At 38.1% G+C, this 14426-nt stretch overlaps 1 protein-coding gene across 2 annotated transcripts in view; it reads left to right on the top strand.

Moving 5' to 3' along the window:
• Positions 1 to 14426, top strand: part of UVRAG (UV radiation resistance associated) — a 298437-nt gene that overhangs the window by 20381 nt on the left and 263630 nt on the right. For both annotated transcript variants that reach the window (XM_034666314.1, XM_034666315.1), the window contains exon 2: positions 11047 to 11164. In XM_034666314.1, coding sequence (XP_034522205.1) covers positions 11047 to 11164 — 118 coding nt within the window. The remainder of the gene's footprint in view (positions 1 to 11046; positions 11165 to 14426) is intronic.

The following is a 14426-nucleotide window of genomic DNA, read 5'->3' as shown; positions in this document are numbered from 1 at the left end:
GGGGGGGAGGGAGAGAGAATCTTAAGCAGGCTCCACGCCCAGTGTGGAGCCACACGTGGGGCTTATTTTCACAACCCTGAGATCATGACCTGAGTTGAAATCGAGTCAGACGCTTAACCAACTGAGCCACTCAGGTGTCCCAAGCTTTTGTGTGTTTTTTTTTAATTAATGGTATGTCTTACAGATTGTTCCATATCAGTGCTCAAACAGCTGCCATGTAATTTATCCTTTATGGCCACTTAGTATTCCACTATAGGATGTCTCATAATTTAGCTAGTCCCCTATTGGTGGGCATTGAACATATTTCCAGTTTTTTGCTAATACAAACAATAGCGTATTACATATATTATAATGCATATCTCTAAGTACATATTTTTTCACAAATGGAGAAGTGGAATTACTGAGTCAGAGAATATGTGCATTTGTAATTTTGGTAGATATTGCCAGATTGCCATCTTCAGAGGTTTTCCGTTTGTACTCTTTTCAGCCAAGTGCTTGTTTTGCCACTGCCTTGCCTCTGAATATGTTAGCAGACATTTTGGTCTGTGCCAATTTTAGTGTAGTTTTAGTTTGCAATTCTCTTATGAGTGAGATTGAGAATCTTTTCATGTTTAGGTGTTATTTGTTTTTCCTTTTCTGTGAATTATGTGTTAATAACATTCTTTGCCATTTTTTTTCCTGTTGGGCTGTTGGATTTTTTCTTATTGATTTTTAGGAACTTTGTATTTCAGTGAAATTGGTTATGTGAGTTAAAAAGTTTTGGTTAGGTTGTTTTTCCTTTGACTTTGCATGTGACAGTTTTCACCATGCATAATTTAAAAACGCTTTATGTGGTAAAATTTATTGATTTTTTTTTCTTTTTATGGCTTCTGAGTTTTTTATCATTCTTGGGCCTTTGAGGTAATAAAATAGTTCTTCATGATTTCTTTTGGTACTTTATGCATTAATTATTTACACTTAAATATTTTTAAGCCATTTGGAATTTGATATAAGGTATAGGGTATATTTCCTTAACACACACACACACAGACATACACACACATACCCCTTTTCCTTCCTTCCTTTCTTTCATTCATTCATTCGTTCTTTTTTATTTTTATTTTTATGGCTACTCTATTGCCCTAACATCTTTACTGATTAGTTCATATTTCCTTAAGGGCCTTTTGACACCCTTATTTCTTTTGTTAATCTTCTTTTCATCCTCAACCATATCCATTATTTAATCTCCCTGTTAAGCCCATTTTTGCTTTAGACTCCTATGTGGTCTTATCCTTTCTTTCTGTTCCTCTTAATATTACTTTAAAACTTTTTTATTATGGAAATTTCGAAGAATAGCGAACTATGTACAGTGCAATGTGTATTGTATATATCAGTGTATATTGAAGTGCATATATATGAGGGGGTGTATAATGAACTTCCAGGTACCTGTTATGTAACTTAAATAACTGCCATGTAATGGCATATCTTATTTTACCTATATGCCTACCTAATCATCCTCCCTCTCTCACCTCAATTATTTTAAAGCAAATTATGGCCACGATATTACTCTTTTTTTAAAAAAATTATTTATTTATTTGTCGGAAAGAGAGAGAGGGAGGGAGAGCACAAGCAGGGAGAGCAGGAGGCAGAGGGAGAAGCAGGCTGCCCACTGAGCAAGGAGCCTGACGTAGACTTGATCTCAGGACCCTGGGATCATGACCTGAGCCAAAGGCAGACGCTTAACCAACTGAGCTACGCAGGTATCCCCACAATATTACTCTTAACACTTGGACCACTGAGAGCTGTCTCCTGTCTTCCACTTTTTTTTTTTTTTTAAAGATTTTATTTATTTATTTGACAGAGATAGAGATAGCCAGAGAGAGAGGGAACACAAGCAGGGGGAGTGAGAGAGGAAGAAGCAGGCTCATAGGGGAGGAGCCTGATGTGGGGCTCGATCCCATAACGCCCGTCACGCCCTGAACCAAAGGCAGACGCTTAACCACTGTGCCACCCAGGCGCCCCCTGTCTTCCACTTTTTATCTTCCAGGTCATCCTTTGTAATTCTGTGTTTCTTCTTTGGTCTTACATTTCTAGAATCGCAGTTCTTTAATAAATGCCATCAATGATGACAGCATACTGCTGGATTGTTTGACCTCAAATTGGCCTTTTTGTATGCACAAACTCTAGCTCTTTAGTGAGATTACATACTCTGAAATTAGGGAATGCCATATTTGTATCCCCAGAATTCTTAGCATGCTGTGTGAAGGAAATACCTGCAGGATAAAATAGAAGGAAGAAGCGAACAAGAGAGAGAAGATGAGAGATACAGGCAGAGAACAGTGCTAGACCTGTCACTACAAAGGCTTGTGTATTAGAGCAACACTACCTGGAGGAAACATGAAGGAAGAAGGGCAAATTTGGACCTTCCACCAAGATTGGGGGTAGGTAGGGTGGAGAGAAAAAAACCTAGAGCCAAGGTGTATAAGAAATGTTGAAAGTTCAGAGATATATTTTGTCTTTTCCTGTGGAGAAGCCTGTATTATAATTTCGTAGTGTTTACTAAGTGACTGAATTAAATTCTGGGACTGAGTGAGAGCGGATTGAGTGTCAAAATAAAGGCTTTAGTTCCAAGGTTGTGTGGTTTGTATCAGAGAGCTCTTAGTTAGGGATGGGAGCTATAATGCATTTTGTGAGAGATTAGAATTAGGTGTTTTTTTGTTTGTTTGTTTAAATCTGTAACATTGGCTGTTGGTACTATTTGCGTATAACCAGTAGCACCAAGCGCTAGTTATAAATAAAGCGGTTTTGGGTTCTTTTCAAAACTTTTTACAGGGAGTCTTTCAGGTGGGATCAAAAGATTAGAAAAAATAGTTAGGTGACTGAGTGCTCTAATATAGAAGGAGCTTTTGTATTTTTTAAAAAGACTGATCTAATTTATCAACCTTAAATTCTCGATTCAGTAATTCAACATTTTTGCCTCCTGTGGGAATGTGGAAAACTAATCTTCTCTCAGGTTTGCTTTTGTTGTCCCTCAAAAAAGTATACCAAAATAGTGGTAATCTGAGTTTACTGGAAACAACCTGGGCCTTATTCCTCCATGCCATTTAGCCTAGCCCCAGGCAGGAAATAAATGCCTGACATGAAACAAAACAAAACAAAACAAAACAAAAAAAACAAGTTGAGGATCCGAAAGGGGGCTGGTGCCCAGAGCAGGTTTGACTACATTTCTAAACCAAATGCTGTTTAAAAAAATTATCTCATATCTGTGATTTTCTACATTAGGGGTTTGCAAACTGGCGAACTGACTGGCATTTGTAACTGAGGAGACTAAGAAAGGTTATCATGGTTAAAAGATTGTAAACAAACAAACAAGACTATGAAGAGAATGGATATGCGCCGAAAAACTTAAAATAATTTGCTCTCTGCCTGCTTACGTAATGAGTTGGAAACCCCTGATCTATTCATTCAGGGTATATAGTGATATTTCTTTAAGTGAGCATTTAAAATTTCATGCTCTTTTGTGTTCCATATTAGCACTTCTTAAAAAATGGATACATAGTTTTCGATTGTATGAATGTACCACAATTTAAGAGTGGTTATTAAATTTTTGCTTTTATACACAATATCAGAATAAGTACATTTGGACACATTTTTGTGACTTGTGGAATTGCTTGGTCAAATATTACATACAATTTAAAATTTAATAATTATTGCTAAATTGCCCTCCGTCCAAATTGAACCAGTTTATGTTTCCTCCCACATTATTTTCCTTACTCATATCAGCTGTGACAAAAACTGAATAGTTTGACCATTTAATCAGATAAGATTCATTTTCTATTGCTGAGTAAGAAAAAAAATTTAGTGGCATAAAACAACATCATCATTTATTTTGCTTATGATTGTGCAGTTTCATTTGGCTGTGGTAGTAATGACTTGTCTCTGCTTTATTTGATGTCATTTCTGGTGGCGCCAAGGCTGGGGGCTGCTGTGGTCACTCACATGTCTAGCTATAGCTGGGATCTCGCTTGAGGCTGTGGAGAACAACTACGAAGTCCTTTTCATGTAGCTGTTTGGTGTCCTTACATTCAGGTGACTGGGTTCTAAGAAAGGGCATCCTAAGACAACTAGATAATTTTATGGTTTAGCCTCAGAAGTCCTGTAGTCTAATTTCTATGATAGTCACAGGCCTGCCTACATGTAAGGGACAGGAAACACAGACCCCATTTTGTAATGGAGGAGTGGCGGTATCACATTGTAAGAGAGCACAGGGGGTGTGATGTGTTGGTACAGCCATTTGGAAGCTAGTCTGCCATGAGGTGGAATGATTGTTTCGATGCGTGCCTCTTTAATTAGGAGTGTGATTATACATCTTCTCATATTTTTATTGACCATTTACATTTCTTTTTATATCCTTTTCCCCCTTTTCTGTTGGGCTATAGATTATTGATTATATTATTGGTTTATAATAGCTCTTGTAGTTAAGCAAATTAGACTCAAAATTTGTTTTTTTTATTATTTATTTATTTTTTTATTTTTTAAAGATTTTTTATTTATTCGACAGAGAGAGAGACAGCCAGCGAGAGAGGGAACACAAGCAGGGGGAGTGGGAGAGGAAGAAGCAGGCTCATAGCAGAAGAGCCTGATGTGGGGCTCGATCCCAGATCGCTGGGATCACGCCCTGAGCTGAAGGCAGACGCTTAACCGCTGTGCCACCCAGGCGCCCCTCAAAATTTGTTTTGAAGATACTTCTGTATGGTCTTAAAAGTCATAAAAGGTGTATGTGGGATGGTTATTTAGTTTGGCAATGGTGGGGATTTGTGGAGTGATTATATTTAAGAACCATAGTACTTTTGTTTTTGAAGCAAGGGTTACGGATAGGGAAGGAAGGGTGAATGGGAGCCATGTCCTCCTGTTGGCCATCAGCCTCCCTGAATCACTCTTTACAGTAGTGATAAGGAAGAAGATCAAAGACACATTAGTTCTCTTTGGTCATTATGTACCTCAGAAGTCAGAACATTTTAGATATCTGCAAGGGAATGGTAAAGCTCAGGAGGAGTATAGAACCCCAGTGATGTATTTCACTACTGAAAATGGCTTTGGATTTCTTTTTGTTCTGGGGTGTGATTTGACTGTTTTTAAAGCCATGCTGTCACCCATATTGAGATTCAAAATTGTATCAACAAAAGTGAATTGACCTACCAGAAATGATCATTTTCTAAAACGTGGGGATGTTTAACAAAATGAAACATTTCTTTGTACCCTGCCACTGAATGTTACTCTTCATCTACTAACCTGTTATGGATAAATCATAAATAAATAGTCACAATATAAATCTCCCTAGTTGTAATCTTTGACAGTTTCATGGGGACTCGGTTGGTGGTTGTCATTGTAATTCTCATTTTAGGTATAGTTTGATCCAGGACCTGAATTTCACTTCTCTTTACTCTGCTTTCTTCCCTGTTGGTTTCATTCTTTGGTTTCACTGTGATGAAAGCCAGCTGCCAACATCTCCAGCTCTGTATCCTTCCATGTTCAGGGCCATTGTGAGAAAAAAGAAATCTCAATAATTTAATAGAATTTCTGAGTCTTTCAGTGGTCCTAATTAAGTCATATTTTATGCTCAGGGGGAGGGAGTGTGTTGATTGTCCTGATCTGAGTCATGACATGAACATTCTTGGGGTTGGAGGTAGAGTTAATTCTACAGGAAACATAGAGATTCATAGTAGGGGAGGGTGATTCTGCAAAGGAGTTTTTTTGTTTGTTTTGTTTTTTTGTTTTAGTCAAATAGGTCCTGGGCAGGACAAAATAAACACAATATAAAAAACGAAAAACTTTTCTTAGACTACTGTTATTTTTTTCTTAATATTATATTTATTTCAGAGAGAGAGAGAGAAAGCGCATAAGCAGGGGAGACAGAGCAAGGAAGAGGGAGAAGCAGACTCCCTGCTGAGCAGGGAGCCGGATGTGGGGCTTGATCCCAGGACCCAGAGATCATGACATGAGCCTAAGGCAGACGCTTAACTGACTGAGCCACCCAGTTGCCCCTGACTACTGTTAAGTTTTGAAGTAGTTGGCTAACAATAGTAGTAGTAGTAACAAGTTCTTTAGAGGCATCCGTTTCAATCATTACTAATGAGTAATTATTTTTTTACTGAAGCAAATGCTTCAGATCTACAATGCATGGTCCCAGGATTCTGGGACCATGACCTGAGCTGAAGGCAGACGCTTAACCAACTGAGCCACCCAGGCATCCCAGAGATTTTATTTTATTTATAGTTGTGTCTCCAGCATCTAAATGAGTACCTAGCAAATAGCAGGCACACAATATATGTTTTTTGATTGAATTACTAAATCTCCAGTGAATTAACCCAGTCAAGAATGTCTTGGTATGGGACACTTGCGTGGCTTAGTCGGTTAAGCGTCTATCCTCAGCTCAGGTCATGATCCCAGAATCCTGGGATCAAGTCCCGCATCGGGCTCCTTGCTCAGCGGGGAGCCTGTTTCTCCCTCTGCCTGCTGCTCTCCCTGCTTGTGTGCACGCACTCTCTCTCTCTCTGACAAATAAATAAACAAAATCTTTAAAAAACAAAATAAAATCTCTTCCTTATAGAATTTGTATTCTTATTGGGGAAGATAGACAAATATCTGGAACTAACCCTATTTCCAATATAGGTAAAATTACATATTTTTTTCAAGTATATATCTGGGGGAACTGAACAAGAGAGGATCTTTTAGGTCACTCTGGTATCTTCAGTACTTCTTGAATCATAGGGTAATAATTTGGATGAAGATAGATGATATGTCCTAACACCGGTGGTAATTTTTGGTATTGTTGTTATATTTTGGATTACGTTTAGTTGATTTAAACTTTTTCTTACTCATTTAACTTTACTTTTTGAGTATGTAAGACATTTATATGGTACAGAAGTCAAAACTATATAAGCAAGTAGCAGGTAAGTCTTATTTTCTCTATATTCTCTCCAGCTTGTTCTCACCCCCATAGGTAATCATTTTTTATGAGTTTGTTTGTTGTTTCTTTCTTTTTTTGGAATATTTTGATTTATTTAAAAAAATTTTTTTATTACGTTATGTTAGTCACCATGCTTTTTATGAGTTTCTGACTTAACCTTCCAGTGTTTCTTTTTAATTGCATTAAATCTTAGGGGAAGGAGAGGAAGAGAGGAAGTGGGAGTGAAGTGAACGGTGGGAATAAAGAAGAGTTTTATTAATAAAGTAGTGCTTGTGAAATGTTTTATTGGCACTCTTTTTGTCCTGCTTATTACACACCTCCTAACTCTGAAAAAGGCAGTAACTTAAAAAAAAAACCACACTTTATTTTGGAATAACTTTAAGTTTATAGAAAAATTTCAAAAATCTTCAGAGAATTTCCTTCATTCAATTTCCCCTAATGTCATTATCTTACATTACCATTTTTCATGTGTCAAAACTAAAAAGTAACACTGGCACATTTTTATTAATTAAACTCCATTTTATTACAGTTTAGCATTTTAAAAAAATAAGCTTTATGATAAAATTGGAATAAATGTTATTAAAGAGGAAGCCAAGACAAAGGGCACAAGAGGGTTCATGTGTACATTTACTGCGTTTCACCAAGGTTACATCAATAATTTACCTGTAAAGAGTTGATTTCCTTTGTCCCTTCTAGCTGCTGGGAGCATCTTGTATTTTAATTAATCATGGTGTAATGAGAATACTTACCCTAATGCTTTTGAAATAAATAAAATAGGGAAAAAGGCAAAAAGTTGTACAACCCAAAGTCAGTGCTTTAAGTATAGTTGGTTAATTTGTGGAGGAGGTTTTTGTTTTTTGTTTGTGTGGTTTTCATTGTTTTTCTGTAAACCTTCTTATAAAATGCCCTGATGTGGTCAGTTCTGTTTACCCCCGTTAGTGGAAGGAGCATGGAAACAATAGTGATACATTGGTACTCCACCCAGATGGATGTTTATGGACTCCACTGCTGATACTAGAATTGCAGAGCTAGGAGTCAGAAGGTGTCTTGGAGCTGGTTGTGCTAACTTCTTAGATAGTGGGAAGGTCTCTTCAGTAATATCTATGCATCGATTATAGATTACAGCTCTGGCCAAGCCTTGCACATTGTGTCATAAGGCAGTCTGTTACATTATTATTCTATTTGTCATAAAATTATTCTCTTGTGTTGAAGGATAGATCATTGCTCATTCTGCCCTGTGTGGCAATGGGGGAGTGTAAAGACCAAACCGTCTTAATTATATATGTGTGTGTGTTTATGAGATACAAGTGTATGATATATAGCCACATATATAGGTGTAAACCCTTGCTTTCCTTTTGCTTTCTTTCCTTCCTTCTTTTGAGATATACCGCTCGTTTATTATTTACTATTATATACTTGGTTACGTAGGAATGTTGGGATAAAGAGATGAATAATGATAATGAATAAAACCTCATGTTGTGGGGTTGTTATGAGGATTAAATAAGATCATATGTACAAAGTGTTTAGTACAGAGCATGGCACATGGTAAACATTTAATAAGTGCTGACAGTGTAGTGATGGTAATGATCTCTGTTATTAAGAGATTAATAGGGAAGATAACTAATCAACTAATAAGACTAGGTTAAATGAAATAAGTGCTTTAGGAGAGATAGAAGCAAAGTTCTTATTTGGATATAAATAAAGGAGCAACTTATTTCACTTAGAGACAAAGGAAGGAGACGTCTTCTCTCCCAAACTTTGAAGTAGAAATAGGATCTCCTTTAAGAGAATGGTATTCTGGGGCTCCTGGGTGGCTCAGTTGGTTAAGTGGCTGCCTTTGGCTCAGGGCATGAGCCTAGGGTCCTGGGATCCAGTTCCTCGTGGGGCCCCCTGCTCAGAGGGGTATCTGCTTCTCCCTCTCCCTATTCCCCTTCCCTCTGTTCATGCTCTCTTGCTCTCATTCTCTCTCAAAATAAATAAATACAATCTTAAAAAAAGATAGAGAACGGTATTCTAGATTGAGGGGCTAGCATTAGCAAAAGCCTGGGGCTAGGAATGTGCATGATCCTTTTCATGGAACCTTAAGCATTTATGTGTGACTGAGGGGTTGGGTATGTAGATCTAGCGAGTAAAGATAAGATGTGGAGAGGGTCAGATTGTACAGGGTTTCGAAAGTAATAGAGCAAGTGTGTACTTTATTCTAGAGGCTTTGGGTAATATTTTCAGGTCTTTGATCAGAGAATCAAGATTGTAATCTTACAGCAAAATAGATGTGGTTAGTGCTTCCTGTTAATTTCAAATCTTGATCGAGAGGGCTAATGAAAAATATATAGGAGGAAGAGATAGTTGCTGTAATCCAGGGTATGAGATGGAAACCATTGGCAGATTGTGTAAAAATGAGTGTTTTAGAATAAGCCCTAAGAACTTTTTATTTTTTAAAGATTTTATTTATTTGAGAGAGAGAGCGAGAGCAGGAGCGGGAGAAGCTGCTCAGCCTGGAGGAGACCGTGAAACAGCTGGAGGAGGTGGACGAGGAATTTTGTGGCCTGCGACTCCTCCTGTCTCACCTTGGGGAGAACACCGTCCCCCAGCCTGGCTGTACCTGAGGCTCCCTGCCTCAGGCAGGCCTTTCCGCAAGACCGATTGCCCCTCACTGCCACCGGNGTGAAGCTGGTGATCTGACACACCAGGCCTCCCTGGCCCTGGGGGGCTGTGAGGTGCAGGCAGACTGGGGGGGGGGGGGGTTCCGGGGGGGGCCCCGCGGGGATCAAAAAAAAAAAAAAAAAAAAAAAAAAAAGAGAAAAAAAAAGTTCTTCCCAGCCTGAGGAACTTTTTGTAAATATATTTGGGCCTTTTCATACTTAGAGTATTAAACAAATTTATTAGACAATAACCTCTCTCAAAGAATCTTAATCTCTAGATTGGGAGAAAGGATTAGGTTGCTATGCACATGGAAAGAAAGAACTGTACTTTTCCAGCTAACTGCGTGTGTAATTGAAGATGGGCTTACTTGAGTAGATTGGGCTTTCAGCCTGAAGGGAGAGCTTTAAGCATATTTTAAAACTGAGCACTTGATTTCTATTTTTAAGTCTGAAAATAATTATTTGACACAGGGAACTAGCCTTTGGGAATGATCTGATGTGCCGAGACTCGAGCATGGCCAACATCTTCTCTTTTTGATATGCTTTTATTTGGCTATTTGTTATTTTGTATTTTTTTTTTAAAGATTTTATTTATTTATTTGACAGAGATAGAGACAGCCAGCGAGAGAGGGAACACAAGCAGGGGGAGTGGGAGAGGAAGAAGCAGGCTTCCAGCAGAGGAGCCCGATGTGGGGCTCGATCCCATAATGCCGGGATCACGCCCTGAGCCGAAGGCAGACGCCCAACCGCTGTGCCACCCAGGTGCCCCTGTTATCTTGTATTTTTGTTGATTTCTGCTGTTGCTTCTGGAGTGTTTGCCTTTTCAACGATGGGGACTCCAAATGATTTGTGCATCTTAGTTGAAGAAATTGTTGGGAAGGAGGCCTGATCAGGAAAGAGAGATTGGTTGGCTGCTGGTCAGGTGAAGATTTAATTTAAGCTCGCAACAGTTGGGTTATTGGCTGGCTGGAGTGCCCAGTGAGTTATGTTTTGGCTTGGCATCTTTTCCTGGTTGTACAGATGACCTGGCATCTCGAGTACACTAGCAACAGGGGTGTGTGTATGTAAAAACTGCTTGCCTGTAGGTATGAGATGGACTTGCATGTCTATTCTTCTGAAGGGAAGAAAGCAAATTACTGCTTACTTTATATTCCAGGAAATACTAATGCTATTGTACAGGTATATAGCACTTATGTAACATTTATGCTCTTCGACAGTACTTCATATCTGTTGTCATTTCATGCTCACAACAACCTTGTAAATGAGATTGGGCAGGTGTAATTCCTTTTTGACAGAGGGGATGCTGAGGCATAATAAGAGACTGGGTTAAGGTTACTGGCTCAACAAATCAGTAACTGGCACAACTTGCTGTGTTTCATTTTCGGATCGTAACTTTCGAAGATTTTATAGGAGGAAAAGCTGAATGTGTCCCTCTTTGTTGTTGTTATTTTTTAGCGACGTCTTAGACACCTTCGAAACATTGCTGCCCGGAACATTGTTAATAGAAATGGCCATCAGCTCCTTGATACCTACTTCACGCTTCACTTGTGTAATACTGAAAAGATATATAAAGGTAAGGGAATTTGTGGGCTTGCCCACAAATTGTTCCATCTCATTTTTATTCTTTTGTAACACAAGTGAGTGGTCAGTGCCTCTTCGATTTGCTGTTAATGCTTATTGGAAAGCCAAATTGTCAGGCTGTCTGAAAATATTTGAGTAGTGTTACGTATATCATATATAAAAGAAACATGGCTTTTGGATAGTTCTTAAATTAGTAAATTTATTTATGGATGTTAGTTATTAATGTTTTTATTCTAGTAGCTATCATTATACGTACTGATTTTATTTTCTTTAAAACGTAATTAATTTTTAAAAATATGGTAAAATTGGAACCAGTTTATGTCTTCTCATATCTGTAATTCCTTGTGTATATATGGGGTCATTTTTAGAAGAATGGCATGGTTTCCTTGAATTCATTTGCATGTGTTGTACTGTGGACTGCTCCATAAGTGGCAATTCTGAGAGTAGACCAAGTAAGTATTTGATTCAAAATCACAAGCATCTTTTGAATACGTATTGGATGAAAGGTGCTTGGATATAATCAGTTGCCATGTGTTGGGTGGTACAAGGGAACAAACATGGTATATGGCAGGAATACTGAATTAGGATTGAAAATACATAGATAGTAGGTCTAGCTGTGTGACACTGGACAAAGATAGTGGCTTTTTGAACCTCACTTTTCCCATCTGTAAAGTGGAGATGATGCCTTATGAAGTTGGCAAGACAGATTTTTATGAGAAACAGCTGAGATAAGATGATAACACTTGATAAAATGTGATTGCAGATCTATTTATATAAACAAAAAGTGGTGTTATTTTGGACGGGGAGCCCAACAATGTGGGGCTTGATCCCAGGACCCTGAGATCATGACCTGAGCTGAAGGCAGATGCTTAACCAGCTGAGCCACCCAGGCACCCCAGGTTTTAATTACTTTTAAAGACCATTATTAAAGCACTTGTTGTTATTAACACCTTTTTTGTTTTTTTAATTTCAATACCAATATATGCTCATTAAAAGATTCAGTCAGGAATTATATAGGGTAGAACCCCCACCATAATGTAAATAGCATTAAAATGATTTTTAAAGATGAAAAAAAGGAGTCTAAATTCTGCATTTTCATATAATTTTATTTCATTCTTATTTTTCATTGTAACCATTGCAAATTCTTAAAACACTATATTAATCTGAATGATTAATGCTAGCTACTGTAACAAATACTGCAAATCTCAGTGGCGTAATGTAATAAATTTCTTACACTAAGTCCAGTGTAGGTGTTCTTATCAGGCATAGTCTTGGCAGCTGTCCCCTAAGCAGTGACTCAGGTATCCCGGCTCCTTCTATTTTGGAATGCTGCTATCATCAATACATGACTTTGGCATGGCAAGAGAGAAGGATTATTTGAGGGAGATTTTTTTTTAACGGAAATGGTCTACATCAGTTCCATAACATTCTATTGGCCATAAATCAGTAGTGTCATCCTTTTTACATGGAAAGGGGACTGGGATATGTTGTCTTCTGATGTGTCCAGAAGGAAAATGAAACAGTTTGGTTATTGTTTGTCTTAATGTATAAGCATTTTTGCAGACCTTAATACATTTGGTCTACTGCTCAGTAATGGGTTTTATCAGTAGCAATATATGACAATGCCAGAGTGTTCTATTTTATTTTTTTAGATTAAACAAATTTTTTTCGTTTTTAAGTAATCCAGTGTGGGGCTTGAACCCACAACCTCAAGATCAAGAGTCACATGCTCTACTGACTGAGCCAGACAGGTGACCTATGTGAGATGCTTAAAAAAAATTTTTTTTAAGATTTATTTATCCATCTTAGGGGGAGGGAGGGGGCAGAGGGTAAGAGAGAGAGAGAGAAGCAGACTCCCCGCTGAGTGCAGAGCCCCATGGGGGGCTCCATCCCATGACTCCGAAACCATGATCTAAGCTGAACCTGAGAGTTGGATGCTTAACCGACTGAGACACCCAGACACCCCGAGTGTTTTAAATTTTTGATGGTTTTCTGTATAATCAGTCCTTGATTATCTTCATAAAACTTCTGTGTACTTGCTCCAGTGTTATCTTTGATAATAATAATTAACATAGTACTTAGCACATTTTAGGTATTTGGTAATTTCTAATGTTAACAATCAAAGTAGTTTACAAGAAGAGAGTAGTCATGGGACTGGTTGATGACCATCTTATAAAAAGTTGTCTAAGAGATATGATGGAAACAAAGTGACTTTTTTGGTTTATTTTTTGTCTTCTTCTAGCTCAGACTACACCTTGAGTTTAGAAGTTATCATAGACTGCTTCTTAAAGTTCTCGCAATGAAATGATCATTCATACAGCAAGAGAATAGCTGGTACACCACAGGGAAGTACGGTCTCTGCTAGTGCTGTTGAGTCTGTCATTAACTGGCAAGCCCCTTGGCTAGGGCATTTAGTTCCTCTTGTGAGCTTTGGTGAAGTTATCTTTAAAATGAGAGAATTGATGATTTCTGAGACTTCCTCCTACTCCAAAATGTCATGGTTGAATGGAGTCTGTTTATGGTCTTCCTTTGGGCCCATATGTTGGGCTTTATAACTTTTAACTACCATAGGAGGAGCCAGGAAGCTGTTTCCTTAATAAGTCTAGTCAATCCAGCTTATCTTGTTGGACCTGTGATGACAAGCACAAATAGTCGTTTCATGATCATTATGTGGCCATTGGTGTAGGATGACCATGATAGAGGGCCAGATGGCTCTTCTCACAAAACCACCTGTACCACCTGTGTAGTGACATCATTTCTTGGTTTTATTTATTTTTAAAGATTTTATTTATTTATTTGACACAGAGAGAGAGAATATGAGCGGTGGGGAGGGGGAGAGGGAGAGAGAGAGAAGCAGACTCCCTGCTGAGCAGGGAGCCTGATGCAGGGCTCGATGCCACACAGGCACCCCCATTTCTTAGCTTTAAAAGAAAGTTTTGGTTGTTTTTTTTTTTTTCATTGGAAGAATATTTGAAATACTGATCTCTAAGTTACTTTTTTATTTTGGCTGAATTCACAGCAGATTCTAAGAAGATATGTGTGAGATTTTTTGACTTTTGACATCTTTTAGTGCTCTTAGGACATTGCCTACCCCTTAAGTAGTTCAGATCAAAGTTATCACACCCCAGAGAACAAAGCTTTGTGTTAATGGATGGTGAGCTATGTTCTAATCGTGGTTTCCTCTTAAGCTTGAAATTTTATAAAATCAAGTTTGTTCTTCAGTCATAGTTCTTTTTTCACCCATGAAATGTGAG

The sequence above is a fragment of the Ailuropoda melanoleuca genome, chromosome 8, assembly GCF_002007445.2.
Source record: "Ailuropoda melanoleuca isolate Jingjing chromosome 8, ASM200744v2, whole genome shotgun sequence".
NCBI lineage: Eukaryota > Metazoa > Chordata > Mammalia > Carnivora > Ursidae > Ailuropoda > Ailuropoda melanoleuca.
The sequence above is the reverse complement of the archived record's forward strand: the minus strand, read 5'-3'. Positions and strand labels throughout refer to the sequence as shown.